The sequence below is a fragment of the Mustela lutreola genome, chromosome X, assembly GCF_030435805.1.
Source record: "Mustela lutreola isolate mMusLut2 chromosome X, mMusLut2.pri, whole genome shotgun sequence".
Taxonomy (NCBI): Eukaryota; Metazoa; Chordata; class Mammalia; order Carnivora; family Mustelidae; genus Mustela; species Mustela lutreola.
The window spans coordinates 132,239,757-132,254,567 of NC_081308.1; the positions used below are offsets into that span (position 1 = coordinate 132,239,757).

The 14,811-nt window shown below is 48.6% G+C and overlaps 2 protein-coding genes, 1 long non-coding RNA gene and 2 other non-coding genes across 7 annotated transcripts in view; 4 read left to right on the forward strand and 1 right to left on the reverse strand.

Annotated features, from left to right (window-relative positions):
• GAB3 (GRB2 associated binding protein 3) overlaps window positions 1-1,677 on the reverse strand; it is a 94,062-nt gene extending 92,385 nt beyond the window's left edge. The window contains exon 1 of one of the 3 annotated variants that reach the window (XM_059156727.1): window positions 1,551-1,677. The gene's annotated coding sequence lies outside the window, so the exon portion shown is untranslated. The remainder of the gene's footprint in view (window positions 1-1,550) is intronic. The other 2 variants (XM_059156730.1, XM_059156728.1) reach the window with 2 other exon arrangements.
• The window catches only part of LOC131820885 (uncharacterized), a 211,335-nt gene that overhangs the window by 19,134 nt on the left and 177,390 nt on the right, over window positions 1-14,811 (forward strand). The gene's annotated exons all lie outside the window — the stretch shown is intronic.
• Window positions 1,821-14,339, forward strand: DKC1 (dyskerin pseudouridine synthase 1). The gene is made up of 15 exons (XM_059156733.1): window positions 1,821-2,008; window positions 2,745-2,812; window positions 3,467-3,553; window positions 4,806-4,897; window positions 5,213-5,397; window positions 6,232-6,296; window positions 6,657-6,783; window positions 7,006-7,136; window positions 7,532-7,675; window positions 9,600-9,720; window positions 11,018-11,136; window positions 11,770-11,873; window positions 12,360-12,468; window positions 13,162-13,281; window positions 13,586-14,339. Exons 1-15 carry the CDS (start codon window positions 1,993-1,995, stop codon window positions 13,649-13,651), a joined length of 1,554 nt encoding a protein of 517 aa, XP_059012716.1. The 5' UTR covers window positions 1,821-1,992; the 3' UTR covers window positions 13,652-14,339.
• On the forward strand, window positions 7,232-7,368 carry LOC131822400 (small nucleolar RNA SNORA36 family). The gene has a single exon (XR_009350259.1). It is a non-coding gene; the product is annotated as a small nucleolar RNA SNORA36 family (small nucleolar RNA).
• On the forward strand, window positions 12,170-12,287 carry LOC131822401 (small nucleolar RNA SNORA56). Its single transcript, XR_009350260.1, has one exon. It is a non-coding gene; the product is annotated as a small nucleolar RNA SNORA56 (small nucleolar RNA).

Sequence of the window (14,811 nt, forward strand, 5' to 3'; positions counted from 1 at the left end):
GGCCGTGTGCCAGGAGTGGGGTGAGTGAGGGTGGAAGGAATGGTCTCAGAAACAGAATGGGAAGCAGCCATCACAGACACTTTGGCTTTTTTTAAAATAAGATTTTATTTATTTATCTGAGAAAGAGAGGGAGACAGAACAAGCAGGGGGAGTGGCAGAGGGAGAGGGAGGAACAGGCTCTCCTATGAGAAAGGAGCCTGATGTGGAGCTTGATTCCAGGATCCTGGGATCACGACCTGAGCTGAAGCCAGAAGCCTCACGGACTGAGCCCCCCAGTGTGCCCTCCCTTCTCTTCTAAGGTACTTGTCATTGGATTTGGGGTCCACCTGAGTAATGCAGCATGATCTTATCTTGAGATTCTTAACTTAGTTCTATCTACAAAGACCCTTTTTCCAAATAAGGTGACATTTGGGGGGGGGGGTCTTCATCCCACTACAGATGGGAAGTCACTGGGCTTTGAGCAGAGGAGGGACATGGACTGATTACAGTTTAAAGACACTTGCCAGCTGCTATGTTAAAAGAGTATAATTGGAAAATGTCAAAGCAGGGGGACCATAGGAGCCCATTGGAAAGATAGAGGAGATGATGGCAAAGCACTGAGAGGTTTCCTAGCAGACTGGATGCAGAGTTTTGGAGAAAGATACAGCCCACAGCAGTATCATCAATGAATACCTTAAAAAGTTATTTAGTGAAATATTTACCAACGAAGCATTATAAAATAAGGGAGGAAGTAGTGAACTACTCATGGATTGGCTGATTATAGGGACTTTGGATATCTATTAAAAAGTCAATTTACATTGTTATTATTATTACCTTGGCATACACCTAAGTAAATTCTTGAAGGAATAAAAAGTGCGGAAAAACCAATCATCAGCTGTTTTTTAAGCCACAGCAAAATAAAATCTTCATATGGCAGAGGAGAAATGGAAGAAAAGTAGCAACTCATTAGAAAAGGTAATCGGAAAAGATTTCATTTACAACCGCAATAAGGAATTAAATAAAGAGTTCGGCCAAATCCCCAGACGTTAGATTAAAAATCCCCACTTGAGAGACCGAAGAGTAGGACGAACACCAGGGATGGAAGGGATTTGAATCAGGATTTGCTACTTCCTGCTGTCAGATAATGCAGCCATTAGGCGACCTGTGACTATAGAGCACTTAACATGGAGCACCCCCCCATGGAATTCAAATCGAGGTGCGGTGTAATTGTATAAGACACACTGGAAATTCTCCCTGTAATTATTTTTTATACTACCCCTCCCCACACACAAACACAAATGTAGAATATTCCATTCATAAAGTGTATCGCTTATATGTTGAAATGATATTTTGGATTAATGGGTTAAACAAAATTCGTTATTAAAATCAATTTCACCTTTTTTTTTTTTTTTTTTTGTCATGTGGCTGCTGGGAAATTTAAAAGTGCACAAGTGGCTCACACTATATTCCTATTGGCTCTAGCTAGATGGGAATTGCAAGCAGCAAAGGGTTTTCAACCTCTCTGTGCCTCAACGTCTTCATTTTCCAATCAGGACTGAACCGATACCAACCTTAAAGGCTCGGCGAGAGGAAGCAGAGTGCTGCTGTTAACAGAGTGCTCGCGGAATAACCGGGTATCCAAGCCCCCATCAAACCCGGCGAAGGTCAGAAAACCACGGTCCGGGTTACGCCCACAGGCTACGAGCCACTGGGGCGGGCTGCGCATGCGTTTCCAACGCAGCCTAGGGCTGGGCGAGTTCCAAAGCGCACGCGCAGACGAGGAACCGCGGGGAGGGGTGGGGTGGGCGAGCCAGCCAATGGAATTGCGCAGGCGGCCCGCGCGCGCCTGGGGCCCTGCTCCCGGAGCCTGGCCCCGCCCCCACCCCCGCGGCGCAGCACGCACCGGGCGTCGGGCAGGTGGGCGGGTTTTAGTGGCGCGGCCCGAGGCCGGCGGGAGTCTGTGCTCGCTCCCTCGGTGGTGGCCCACGCGGCTCGCACGCTGTACGGGGCAACATGGCGGACGCGGCAGGTAAGGACGTGGTTGGCCGGGCTAAGTACTAGCTCCACCGCCTCGGAGAGCTGAGGGTGGGAGGGTGGCGGTGTCGGGGACAGAGGTGTCCGCTGCTCTGCCGCCAGGCGGGTCCCGAGGCTGTCGGGCCTCCTGCTGGCCTTGCTTGTTGGCCTTGGGTCTACAGTGAGGGCAAAGGATGGAGGGGTGCTCGTATTGACGTGGTTCCGCAAGGCCCGGGCCTCCCGCCGAGGCAAAGCCTCCTTAGAGCTGAAAGGCGGCGGTTCCGCCGTGACGGGAGACCTGGTGGTACCTGTACCGCCGCCAGCCTAGACTACGCGGTCAGCACCACACGGAAGGGCGGTGGGAACAGGCGGGGAAGAATAAGGGCCGAGGGGCTCTGACATCCGCGTGGTTCCAAGTCAAGGGAAAGTTCTGTGGGCCACAGACCAGGTAGGGGGCAGTTCAGTGATCAGTTAGGGAACTTTGTGTCTCGTGGGCAGAACAGTTCTGCGACAGGTTTGAGCCTGGCCGTGGCCACGTGGTGGACCCGAATGGAAGCCGACATGTGCGACTGCTTGTGGTCGGTTACCGAGCCGCGCAGCAACCTATGCGTTTGGTCTTACACACTTTGTTTTCCCCATTAATTCTAGACAAAACGTCCATTCTCTGCTTGCTCTGATTTCATTCTCTATTTTAAGCTTTGTTACCCTTGTTTTTGGGAAAAACTCCCAAATCTCTTATCTTTTTGTTTTAGTATTTATTTTGCCAAAGAAACATAAGAAGAAAAAGGAGCGGAAGTCATTACCAGAAGAAGATGTAGCAGTGAGTAGGAATATGTTATACTTTGCTTTAACTAAAGGGAAAGATTACTTAGATAATACATGACATGCAAGAAATGTTTTTAAAAGTTTCTAAGGAATGGGTTGGAGTTGGTAGTGGTTGTGTTGTAAACCTCACAAACCCAGCCACCTAAATCTCTCCTGTCAAATAATAGTTGGCCAAGTAGTGTTGACCACACAAGCGGCTCTCCCTGAAATTCTTCTTTCTGCCACCCACAAACCCACTGTCCCTCTTTAAGTAGCTGTCCCTGTTTCTTTTTACTTCTTTCTTGAGAGTGTGTGTGCACACGGGAAGAACTCAGAGGACAAGGGGGAGAGAGCATCTCAAGGAAACTCCATACCCATGATAACAGCCGGGACGCAGGTCTCCATCTCAGGACTATGAGATCGTAACCTAAGTGGAAATCAAGACACTTAACTGATAGAGCCACCCAGGTGCTACTAGCTGTCCCCATCTTGGTGGCAGTTCATTGTCCTTCTGAGATCCTGGTTCATTTCTTTTTCACTTGGAAGTCCCAGTGAAGAGGCATAAAGACTACCTTCTTTTCTATTTAAGAGGCTTTGACTTAACGTGGTAGTAATGGAATGGTTCAGAATCAGATGGGATGTCTAACAGTGCGTTTCTGTCCTGTGTAAGGAAATACAGCACGCTGAAGAATTTCTTATCAAACCTGAGTCCAAGGTGGCTCAGTTGGACACATCTCAGTGGCCCCTGTTGCTGAAGGTATGTGGTTAGGATTATGTATCAGATCAAGACCTAGTTTTTACATTATTTAAGTGTTAAGCACTTCATTAAGAGTGATTAGCACTACCATCTTTGACTGGGAAATGCCAGATGTTACACTCTAAAGCTGTTTCCTTCCAGGTGTCTGACAAGAAAGACCGAGTTTTGTTTCATTTTTCATTTCCAGTGCACCCGGTGCTATAGTAAAAAAGTTAAAATGTCAGAACAGTGTCATACTGCCATAAAAGTGTATAAATAATTAGTTCTTGCTTTCTGTATTTAACTCCCACCATACAGACTTGAACCAGTCTGTGGGCCACACTTCCAGTAGGACTGCTTTAGTGCTCAAGGACATGGGCTTTGGAGCCACACCAATTTCATTCAGGGAGTGTGTGAATTTGGGCCAGTTATTTAACCTCTGAAGCTATTTGCTTATTGTGTCTTCTCTTAGGCTGAGGGTTGTAGGAGGTAATCCATGAAATGTGTTTAGCCAAAGTGCCTAGCATGCAACAAGTCCTCTAGAAATTGCTGACTGTTGTGTTGGGTTTTAGAGTGGCCCAGTAATGAGTTGAATTACAAGCTTCACGAGGAACTTAGTGGGCACCGGGTATGAGGAGAGGCTAGGGCACAAAAAGTTACTGAGACACATCTTGACCAAGTGTTAATAATAAACCAGTATATATGAAGTAAATGAATGAGATTTGCTTATATAATTCAACAGAGTTGAGTTTCTGCTTGGTCAGATAGGTCTGCCGATTACAGCTGCTTTTCTGTTGTAGGCTCTGGGGAGATGCTTGTGAACTGGGTAGGCCAAGGTCCCTACTGTCTTGGAATTTAAAATCTAGAGGTGGGAGATAGGTTTTAAAAATCGCTATTTATGTCAAGTACTGTACTGAAGCTGAACGAGGCAACTGTCCCGTCTGCGGTCCGTCGGGCCTGAGAGGAGAAAGCGAAGAGGAGCAGACCTGGAGGAGCAGGACCAGGATGGTTGCATTTGCGAAATGTTGCCAGTCTTAATACCCCAAGAAATCTTTCTAGAGGAGTGATCGAATTTGTTTTAATTCTACTCACGTGGGTAATTTTTCCAGTATGTAAAGAGGCTTAACAGTCTGTCACACTAGAGAATGAAAACGTAGCAGAATCCAGGTTCGTAAACTTGCAGGTTAACCATAACATGGCTGATATTGGTGCTGACTCTCATATATGTTAATGGTTTATGGAGTTTATTCTGTGTTGTATCATTGCTTTCCAGAACTTTGATAAGCTAAATGTAAGGACAGCACACTATACACCTCTTCCCTGTGGTTCAAATCCTCTCAAGAGGGAGATTGGAGACTATATCAGGTAAGTGTGTTGGGAGCATGTACTGCTCAGACTTCTTTTCTTTTCAAAATGACCTTTTCAGGGGCACCTGGCTGGCTCAGTTGGTAGAACATGGGACTTGATCTTGGCGTCATGAATTTGAATCCACATTGGTCATAGAGTTTGCTTGAAAAAGTGACTTTTCACATCAGTTGTTCAAGGTGGTAGTGGCATTTTAGAATGGCCTAGAATTGGTGTAAATACATAACCTGTACCTGTGGCGAACTTGTACTCTGCAGATGCAGTTTTTATCAGAGGGCCGGAGATGATGGCACAGTGATGTCTTTTCCATTTTAGGACAGGTTTCATTAATCTTGACAAGCCTTCCAACCCCTCTTCCCATGAGGTGGTAGCCTGGATTCGACGGATACTTCGGGTGGAGAAGACGGGACACAGTGGTACTCTGGACCCCAAGGTGACTGGCTGTTTAATCGTGTGCATAGAACGAGCCACTCGCTTGGTGAAGTCGCAACAGAGTGCAGGTATGTGGAAGAGGGTAAAAAGAGGTAGGTCCTTTACTGTTGGAAGGCTTTCTAGGTTTCCTTTCCTTCTACTTTTTGGCCCTTGGTAATGGTTTCTCCACTAGTTTAAAAACAAATTCTAGGGGCGCCTGGGTGGCTCGGTGGGTTAAGCCGCTGCCTTCGGCTCAGGTTGTGATCTCAGGGTCCTGGGATTGAGTCCCGCATCGGGCTCTCTGCTCAGCAGAGAGCCTGCTTCCCTCTCTCTCTCTCTCTCTGCCTGCCTCTCCATCTACTTGTGATCTCTCTCTGTCAAATAAATAAATAAAATCTTAAAAAAAAAAATTCTAAGCAGAGATGCTCTGGTTGTATACCTTCTGTCCCTTGCGAGATCCTAGTCCATCTGCCTTTCTTGGAGTTCCATATACTGGCCATGTGCACATCAGGTTGACGGAGTCTGTCCCTGGGACTGAGACGGGGCTGTGTCTGAGTTCGGCTCTAGGGTTGTCGCTCGAGGCTCCTCAGACTCTTCACTGCTGCTTCTGCCGAAAGTGCCCTTCCTTCATTTTCATCAGGGGGAACTCCTACATGACCTTGCAAGGCTTTGTTCTCAGCTGGCTCTGTGCTGCACATTGCAGCTGTCCCTGTCAGCACACTGGAAGCCGAAACTCCCAACGAGAAGAAGCATCTTCATTCCTTTCCCATGTCCAAACCATGAAATCTGTCTTGGTGGAAATTTGACAGAAAGAGGTCATCAAACTGCATGCTTTTTTTTTTCTGCACAAGGTGGGACTGTGACCATTTAGAAATACAGAAAACTCAGTGGCCACACCTGACTACTCTTTTGTCATTTTTTAGGCAAAGAGTATGTGGGAATTGTCCGGCTACACAGTGCTATTGAAGGGGGGACTCAACTTTCTAGGGTAAGTTTGCCTGATTACGGGCAGCCTGTGTATCTGAGCCCGTGGACACCTGTGGCAGGTGGCTTTCCTGGCTGTCCTGTCTTGTGCCCTTTTCAGTGGGCTGCTCAGGCCAGCCTGGATGGGTACTATGCATTGACAGGGGCACTTCTGGACGTGTCCCTTCTGAGAAGAGGGCTCCGATAAGCACGGAGTCATCCCTGTGTCGTTGAATAAAGAAGCAAAAAGGGAAAGGACATTTGAGGTCTTAAATGATTGAAAAGAACTTTCTCATTGGTGTCCTCAAACTGCCACAGTAGACTGTTTGCTCCTATGTAAGAGTCTATGCAGTGAGTCTTTGTTTTGGTTTGTGCTTATTCTCAGGCCCTAGAAACTCTGACAGGTGCCTTATTCCAGCGACCCCCACTGATTGCTGCAGTGAAGAGGCAGCTCCGAGTGCGGACCATATATGAGAGCAAGATGATTGAGTATGACCCCGAAAGAAGATTAGGTAGGTAATGGGCCTGTGGGGAACTGAGTTGACATTGACCACGTGTGGACAGGACTGCATTCTTGGGAATGACATTTTCTGGTTAGGAGTAGATGCCCTTAGTATATGGTGTGGTCAGAGCCTGTTTTCTATGGCGTGTAGTCTCGCTGGCTCGGAGAGTAGCTCTGTGCCTGTTAGCCAGTGGTGTACTCACGTCTGTGTGTATGTGTGTGTGTGTCGTAGGTATCTTTTGGGTGAGTTGTGAAGCCGGCACCTATATTCGGACGCTGTGTGTGCACCTTGGCTTGTTACTGGGAGTTGGCGGTCAGATGCAGGAACTTCGGAGGGTTCGCTCTGGAGTCATGAGTGAAAAGGTACACCGTTACGGGGCTAGAAGTTTTAGAGCTTGTACTTAACACCTTCCGCCTTTGCTGCAATCCCGCCTGCCTCACAGCCTGGAAGAGGCAGTTTCCAAAGTGTTGAGTTCAGCTCAGGGCAGCTTCCCTGTTCTGATAATTAAACTTTGGAAAATTGAAACCTGGGCTGTGGGAGATGATTGGATAGAGAACATTGCTCTGTTCATTTGCTGCCTCTCAGCCTACAGAAGTGCCTGCTTAGATCTCAGTAAAGCGGTAGTTACAGAAGTGTAGAAGAGAGTGAAGACCAGTGAGTTTGGACTAAATTCATTCAGGGTTTGGAAGTTTGGGCACGGTCGTGCTATTACAGGGACAGTGACACTGAATAGTTTTCATACATGGCTGCTTTTCAGGACCACATGGTGACGATGCATGATGTGCTTGATGCCCAGTGGCTGTACGACAACCACAAGGATGACAGTTACCTGCGGCGAGTTGTTTACCCTTTGGAAAAGCTGTTGACTTCTCATAAAAGGCTGGTTATGAAAGACAGTGCAGTAAGTTCTGGGTTACAGGTTCACGTTTGCACAAAATGTGACTCCACAAGGATGAGATGTCGTCTGTTCTGAAATCCACATTCTGTGTAAGGAGGTGTGACATGACAGGAACTTAACTGTTTTCCATTGGGCTTATTTTTTATTTATTTATTTATTTTATTATTTTTTTTTAGTTTTGTGAGTTGAGCTCTGGATTCTTTGTTAATAAGCATTTATAATTGTATTTTACTAAATCAAAGCCACATACACTAAATTAGAGTGGGAAATTGAATGCTGGACATAATTCCATATCAAAATAAGGCAGATTGTTTAAACATTTACTTTGAATTTTTCCAAAGTAAACTATCAGTGGTACATCAAATTTGCCTTCCTGTAACCTGCTAGTTCTATGTGTGCCTAAGAAACCTTGATATATTTTTAAGTTGCTGCCAGAAAAGAATTTTTTAATTGGGATTGAAAGTTAAGATGAGCATTTCAGAGATATTATAAGCTATGTCCTTAGGAATTTCAGTAAAGCTTTTTTCCCTTTAAATCTTAGTTTGTGGCTATAAAACCTAAACATCACTGAACTTAGCAAGCTTTTTTTTTTTTCTTAGCACATTTACTAAATAACGTTGAAAGTAGTTCTTAAGATTTTAAGTAATTACTTAAGATTTTAAGTAATTTCTATACCCAGCATGGGGCTCAAACTCACAGCTCTGAAATCAAGAGTTGCACGTTCCACCGAGTAAGCCAGCCAGGTGCCCCACAAGTAGTTTCTTAACAATGTAATTATATCAGGGACAAAGGATAGTTGAGTTGAAAGCGTTTGATGCATTTTTTTGTACGTCTTGCTTTGTAATAGAAAAAAATTTACGGAGGTATAGTAAACTATGCCATTGTAATAGTGAAAAAAATCTAATCACGTGAAACACGATATAAATGTGATAGAGCCTCCTTATGCTGGGGTCAGACTGGTACCCTCTGGGTGAATTCAGGGGAGACGTGAAATATGGTCAGGAAAAGAGATCCAGGTAAGTGAAGACCAGATGGCACAAGCCATTGAACTCAGGGAGAGGCGGCCTGAACTTGCATGTGATTGGTTCAGCAGGCCTCAGTGATCTTGCTTGTTGATTATTTTGTAGGCCTTTTAGAGGCCAGATCTCCCCAAAAAGCAAAAAGGTCTCCTGCTTCTGTTAGGGTTTTCCTCTTCAATAATTAAAAAAGAGAGAAGAGTAAATAAGGAAAATCAAGGCTGGGTTTTTTTTTTTTTTTTTTTAAAGATTTTATTTACTAATTTGACAGACAGAGATCACAAGTAGGCAGAGAAGCAGGCAGAGAGAGGGAGAAGCAGGCTCCCTGCCGAGCAGAGAGCCCGATGCGGGGCTCGATCCCAGGACCCTGGGATCATGACCTGAGCCGAAGGCAGAGGCTTTAACCCACTGAGCCACCCAGGCGCCCCTGGGTTTTGGTTTAAGATGAAAATATTTTTAAGTGAAGTGGAGAAGTGAGGAAGAGGTATTTATTTTTTTATAAATATTACTTATTCATTTATTTAAGAAATGGTTTGAGGGAGAGCATGAGGTGGGGGGAGAAGGGGAAGCATGCTCTCTGCTGAGGAGGGGGCGCAGCATGGGGCTTGATCCCAGAACCTCGGGATCATGACCTGAGCCAAAGACAGATGCTCAACCGACTGAGCCACCCAGGTGCCCCGAGGAGTAGGTATTTAAATTCCTCTTTAACATTTCTGTGTCCGTGTGTTTTGAGGCACCTCACCTGTGGCGGGCGGCTCCTGTGCATGCCAGATTGCGACCATGGCCGTCAGTGCCATTCGCTCCATTTCGCAGCCCCACCCGGAGGTGTTCTCTGTGTTGGTGAGGGCTGGGGTGGTGGGCAGGGGCTCGTGCTGCAGCTGGGGCTCTTACGTGCGGTGCCGTCTCTGCAGGTGAATGCCATCTGCTATGGGGCAAAAATCATGCTTCCAGGTGTTCTCCGATACGAGGATGGCATCGAAGTCAATCAGGAGATTGTGGTCATCACCACCAAAGGGGAGGCGATCTGCATGGGTAAGAGAAGTTGCCCTGGTTCTTTCTGTACCATCATAGCCAGGCTTACTAAGCAGGACCCAAAGTCCTGACTCCTTGGGTTCATCTAACCCTTGTGTTGTCTGGGACGTGGAGTGGGAGTCGAAGCACAGCACTGTGTTAGATGGGCAAAGAGATGAGTTTAGTGGGGCTTCCCTTGTCCCAGCTGGCTGCTGGAGGCCATGTGGCAGCAGCCTGGCTCCAGTGGGGAGAGGGAAAACCGTTAATGAAAGGAACAAGTGTCTGTGGTAATTGAGATGAAAAGTTCAGTCCATTCCATGTCTGCTGGTAGCAGTTAACTTGTGAGCTTTGAACTGCTTTTGGAGTGTCCTTTACAACTTCAAATGTTCCATTGCCCTGAAGGGGCTCTGCAGGCTGTTCCCTATGTGTGGCCTGAGCCCCAAGCTTGGTGAGTGTATCTTTAGGGTGTCTTACTAGAGGTATCCCCTCCTCTGGCTGCTTGCCACTGAGAAGGGACTTTCATGGTGTGCTTTCTTTCTGGTGCAAATTAGGCACGGTAAATGGATAGCTCTGATTTCCTTATTAAGAGGTCTCCTGAGGATCTAGGAAACGTTGATTTTTATGTGGTTAGTGTAAATATTTTTTTAACTGACAATTTTAATGTGGTTTCAGAGCTTTTTTCCCATAGTGGTGGATTTTCTCCATATGAACATCCTCAGCAAAGGAAACCTCAAGGCAGTCGAGTTTCGAGTTTTAAATGTTTTTTTCTTTGTAAAGATTTTATTTATTTATTTGAAAAAGAGAGAGCACAAGCAGGGTGAGGGGCAGAGGGAGAAGCAGACTCACCGCTGAGCAGGGAGCCCGATGCGGGGCTCGATCCCGGGACTCCAGGATCGTGACCTGAGCCGAAGGCAGACGCTTAACTGATTGAGCCACCCAGGTGCCCCTTAAATGTTTGGGTTTTTTTGGTTTGTTTGTTTTGGATTTGGGTGTTTTTTTTTTTTTTTTGTCTTGTTTTTTAAGATCTTATTTTGAGAGTGATCATGCAAAGACACATACAAGCAGGGAGAGGGGTAGAGGGGGAGAAAATCTTGAGCAGGCTCCACACTGACTGCGGAGCTCGACACAGGGCTCGATCTCATGACCTTGAGATCATGACTTGAGCTGAAATCAGGAGTTGGATACTTAACCGACTAAGCCACCCAGGTGCCCCAAAAATGGGGTTTTAAAATTTATATAAAACAGTGGGATTAGGGCTCAGAGTATAGGAAGTTTCTCCCTTCCGAGTCATTCTTTAATCTCATTCCAACATCTGTAGCCATTGCACTGATGACCACAGCAGTGATCTCTACCTGTGACCATGGTATTGTAGCCAAGATCAAGAGAGTCATCATGGAGAGAGACACTTACCCTCGGAAGTGGGGTTTAGGTCCAAAGGTAAGTGGAATTGGGTGTGCGCCCTGCTGTGAGTAACTGCAGTTTTGCATTGTTGAATACTCATGTGGGCAGTCCTGGGCTGTGTCCCTGCCACCACAACTTGCCTTGTACTGGGCTCTGGGGAGTGCTGGTGGGTAGGTGTGAGACCATCTCAGACCTTAGAGGTGTCAGTCTAATGGGGGAAGCAGATGGCTTTCGCTCATACTGCATGACCAAAGCCACACTGCAGGCTGACCAGCACCGGGAGGTGCCTGGCTCCTCGGGAGTGCAGAATGAGGGGCTCGACTTGGTTGGGGGTTCTGGGTAAGGGATCTTTGCCAGCCATGCCAGCCAGCATAAAGGACATCTATTGGTGAAGAAGGGCGGGAGGGTCTGGGCATGTGCTGCAAAGGCCCTGTGGGGGGAGAATGGGCTGGAGGCAGGTGCCACCAAAGGATGTTTCGGAGGCTGTCACTGATAAAACTAGGCTTTGTGACTTTCGACAAGTCCCATGCTCGCTCCTGTTGGAGAGAGTGAGTTCAGAGTGCTTTGCAGAGAAGTGTGAGGCCCAAGGGAGGGGCGTTCGCCAAGCCGCCATAGTACCTGCTTCATGTGTCCCACCATTCTGACCTTGAAACCCTGGCGGCTCACCAGGCAAGTCAGAAGAAGCTGATGATCAAGCAGGGTCTTCTGGATAAGCACGGCAAGCCCACAGACAGCACGCCTGCCACTTGGATGCAGGAGTATGTGGACTACAGGTGAGGGCAGGGTGCTTGGGAGCCCCGGGCAGGCAGAGACCGTGCACTTGCCCCCTGGATGCGGTAGTGCATCCGCTCCAGGGGAGCAGGGGAGGCCGCAGAGCCCAGAGGGGTGGGTGCAGTACTGCTCGGTGCTTGCCTAGGGGAGCCGGGACAGGAGGTCATGGAGCCCAGGTGTGGGAGCGGGGCAGATGTAGTGTCGGAGGAGCGCGGCGACAGCGTGGTGCTGACGAGGCCTCAGGGGCTGGAGGGACTTCCTCTCGAGCGCCTGGGCCAGGTAGGGGCTCGGGCCTGCCCAGCAGACAGTTATCCCTTTCTAGTCTGGCTCATGGGAGTCCGTCTGCAACAGTAAGTGGTGAGTTCTTCCGTCTGTCGTCAGTATTTTGATGGTGGCTTCAGACTTGCCGGATATCACTAGTTGAGGACGCGGCAGGACCTCCCCGGTGGCTACTCAGCACATCTCATTGCTTGGTGCCTGTCTTTCAGTGACTCTGCGAAGAGAGAGGTGGGGACCAAGGGAGTAAAAGACCCACAGGAAGTTGCCGAAGTGGTAAAAGCCCCCAAGGTAGTTGCTGAAGCAGTAAAAACCCCAAAGGTAAGGAACGGGCTGCAAGCAGTAGGGAGAGCGCTCTGGGACATGATCCTGTCGGCATGTCTCAGTGGTTGTGCTCCCGTCACGGGTCGTGGCTCAGTGCGGCAAGGCCGCCCCCGCCACTCTGTGACCTTGGCGTACTCCTCTGGACTGTGTGGGCTCCGGTTCCCGTTCCCTGTTGTGTCTACTGGGGGGATGGGGGGGCTCAGAAATCAGACTGGCCTCGGTTCCCAGCTCGTGGATGTGGCGCCGCCACTGGCTCTTCGTGGAGGAAGCCATTATTCTGGCCCCTCATTGGGGCGGACTCGCCTGAAGCTGACCGCCCTAGATCGCATTAGCACAGCCTTAGAGAAGGTCAAAGGAAGTACATGCTACCACCTCAGCTTCTCAGGGTCCGGGGGGCACCCCTGACATCAGAGTACAGAATGGGTGCGCCGAGGGGTCTGGAACAAGCTGCCTGGGAAGCACTCCCGGCATGCGTGGGGCCTGTCCGCATACCTTCGCAGGCGTGCTGCGGCCCTGGCTTCCTGGTCTCGGGAGGTGAGGCCGTGCTTGAATTCTCTGTGGTTCTCAGGGTTTGTCATTAGAAAGCTTCCTCCTGTAGTCAGGGGCTGTTCTGGTGGTCCCCGCCTTATTGAACGTTTCTCATCCATTTTTGCCCCAAATCTGACATTTGATCACTTATGTCCACCTTAGCGGAAACGAGAGAGTGAAAGCGAGGAGACCTCCCCACAGCTGGTCAAGAAGGAAAAGAAGAAGAAGAAGGACAAAAAGGCCAAAGCTGCTCTAGAGAGTGTGGGCGGTCCGGGAGACGGGGTACGTCCACACCCGGTCAGGACACTCGGGGCGGAAGGGAGCAGCAGCCTCCTGTCGGCGACAGTACCCGTGCCCTTGGTGCCACCATTTCGTAGTAACTGCGCGCGCTTGCGGTGCTGCTGGTGACAAGGGCGAGTGTGTAAGAGCCCGCTGCGGTGTCACTGGGGAGCTCAGGACCTGGTGTTCTGTGCAAAGCTGGTTTTCTCTGGAATGTCCTCCCACATCCTGTGAAGGCTTATTGGGCTTTTGGGATGTCCCTGGTTTGCTTGTTAACAGGTGCTGTGAGGCTTTCTCTTTTTCCCAGGACAGTGACGGTACCAAGAAGAAGAAGAAGAAGAAGAAGATCAAAGCGGAAGCGGTTTCTGAGTAGCGGATGGCAGTGGAGTGCGGGGCCAGCTGGCAGGAGGAATTAAAGCCTTACTGGGAAAACAGACTTCCTTTCGTTCTTGAGGGAATGCGCCACAGGCCCCAGGATGGGTGGAGCGTTCCGGCACATTTTAGCTGCTCCCCGAGAACTCGGGTGACGTCACCTGGTGTGCTTGCCCCATCCTGTCCTGTTTTAAGGACGCAGGTGAAGGAAGCAGCTTTGATGCCACCCCTTTCCCTGCTTGGGAGAGTTGGGGATCGTCTCCTTCAGATCTGGCACAGCCCAGAACTGTCGGCGGCTGCTCTCGATTGTTCTTTGAATGTGATAGTGCTCTCCTGCTTTGCACCATCCCCCAACCCATTTTTTAAAAGTTTCTAAATGTTGCTCAATGAAATGGTGTACAGCACGTAAAGGAATAGACCCGAACCACATTGTTCCCCCATGTCCTGTGAGGACGGCAGTCTGTTCTGGCCACATGCGGGCGATCTCTGGCTTAGTGGTCCTGTGTGTGCTCCTCCGGAGCCTGGGGGTCCAGCTTCACGCACCTGCCCATTGGCCTGCTTGTGTGCGTCGGGAGCGAAAGAACCGTCCTTATGTCCTCCTCGAACTTTCCTTTACTTTCAAAGGATGCAGTCATTCATTGCTGGGAGAAGGTTGTACTTTTTACTTATTAAAGTTTACTTGTTTTTAAGTATTTCTGTTGGGTTTTCTTATTGTTGGGGATGTCAAACTAGTAAAACAAAATTATAAACTATTTTGATTAAAAATCTAGGGAAGTTTGTTCTATTTGAAATTTGATGCTTTTCCTTTGGTTACTTTCTCTGGTTCTGTATCTCACAACATTGATCCTGGGGCTTTTTATCTGGCATGGGACCAAATACTCTGGAATCTTCATTAAGGACACTGGCTAGGTAATAGATAAAAAGGGGCATCACCCCCAATCCAGTGATCTCCCCGAACAGTCGTGGGGAGGGCGCTAGGAGTAATGTCAAGGGTCTGGTGGGAGGTGCCAGTGTGTGGGGGGAGGGATTCCGAGCCTAGGCCTGAGGCTGGGTTTCCCTCACCGCAAAGGTCAGGATGAAAGCCAATGGCAGGTCAAAGCAGGAGGCTGTGTGTGCGCCTGTCTGGGCGCTAGCATCAGGAGGGCGCAGGTTTGTGTGTTG

Bases quoted from the DNA above. Each gene is read 5' to 3' on its own strand.
- DKC1 (XM_059156733.1), top strand. The intron at 9,721-11,017 runs GTAAGAGAAGTT...CAACATCTGTAG, and splicing joins AGGGGAGGCGATCTGCATGG to CCATTGCACTGATGACCACA. The intron at 12,469-13,161 runs GTAAGGAACGGG...TGTCCACCTTAG, and splicing joins AAGCAGTAAAAACCCCAAAG to CGGAAACGAGAGAGTGAAAG.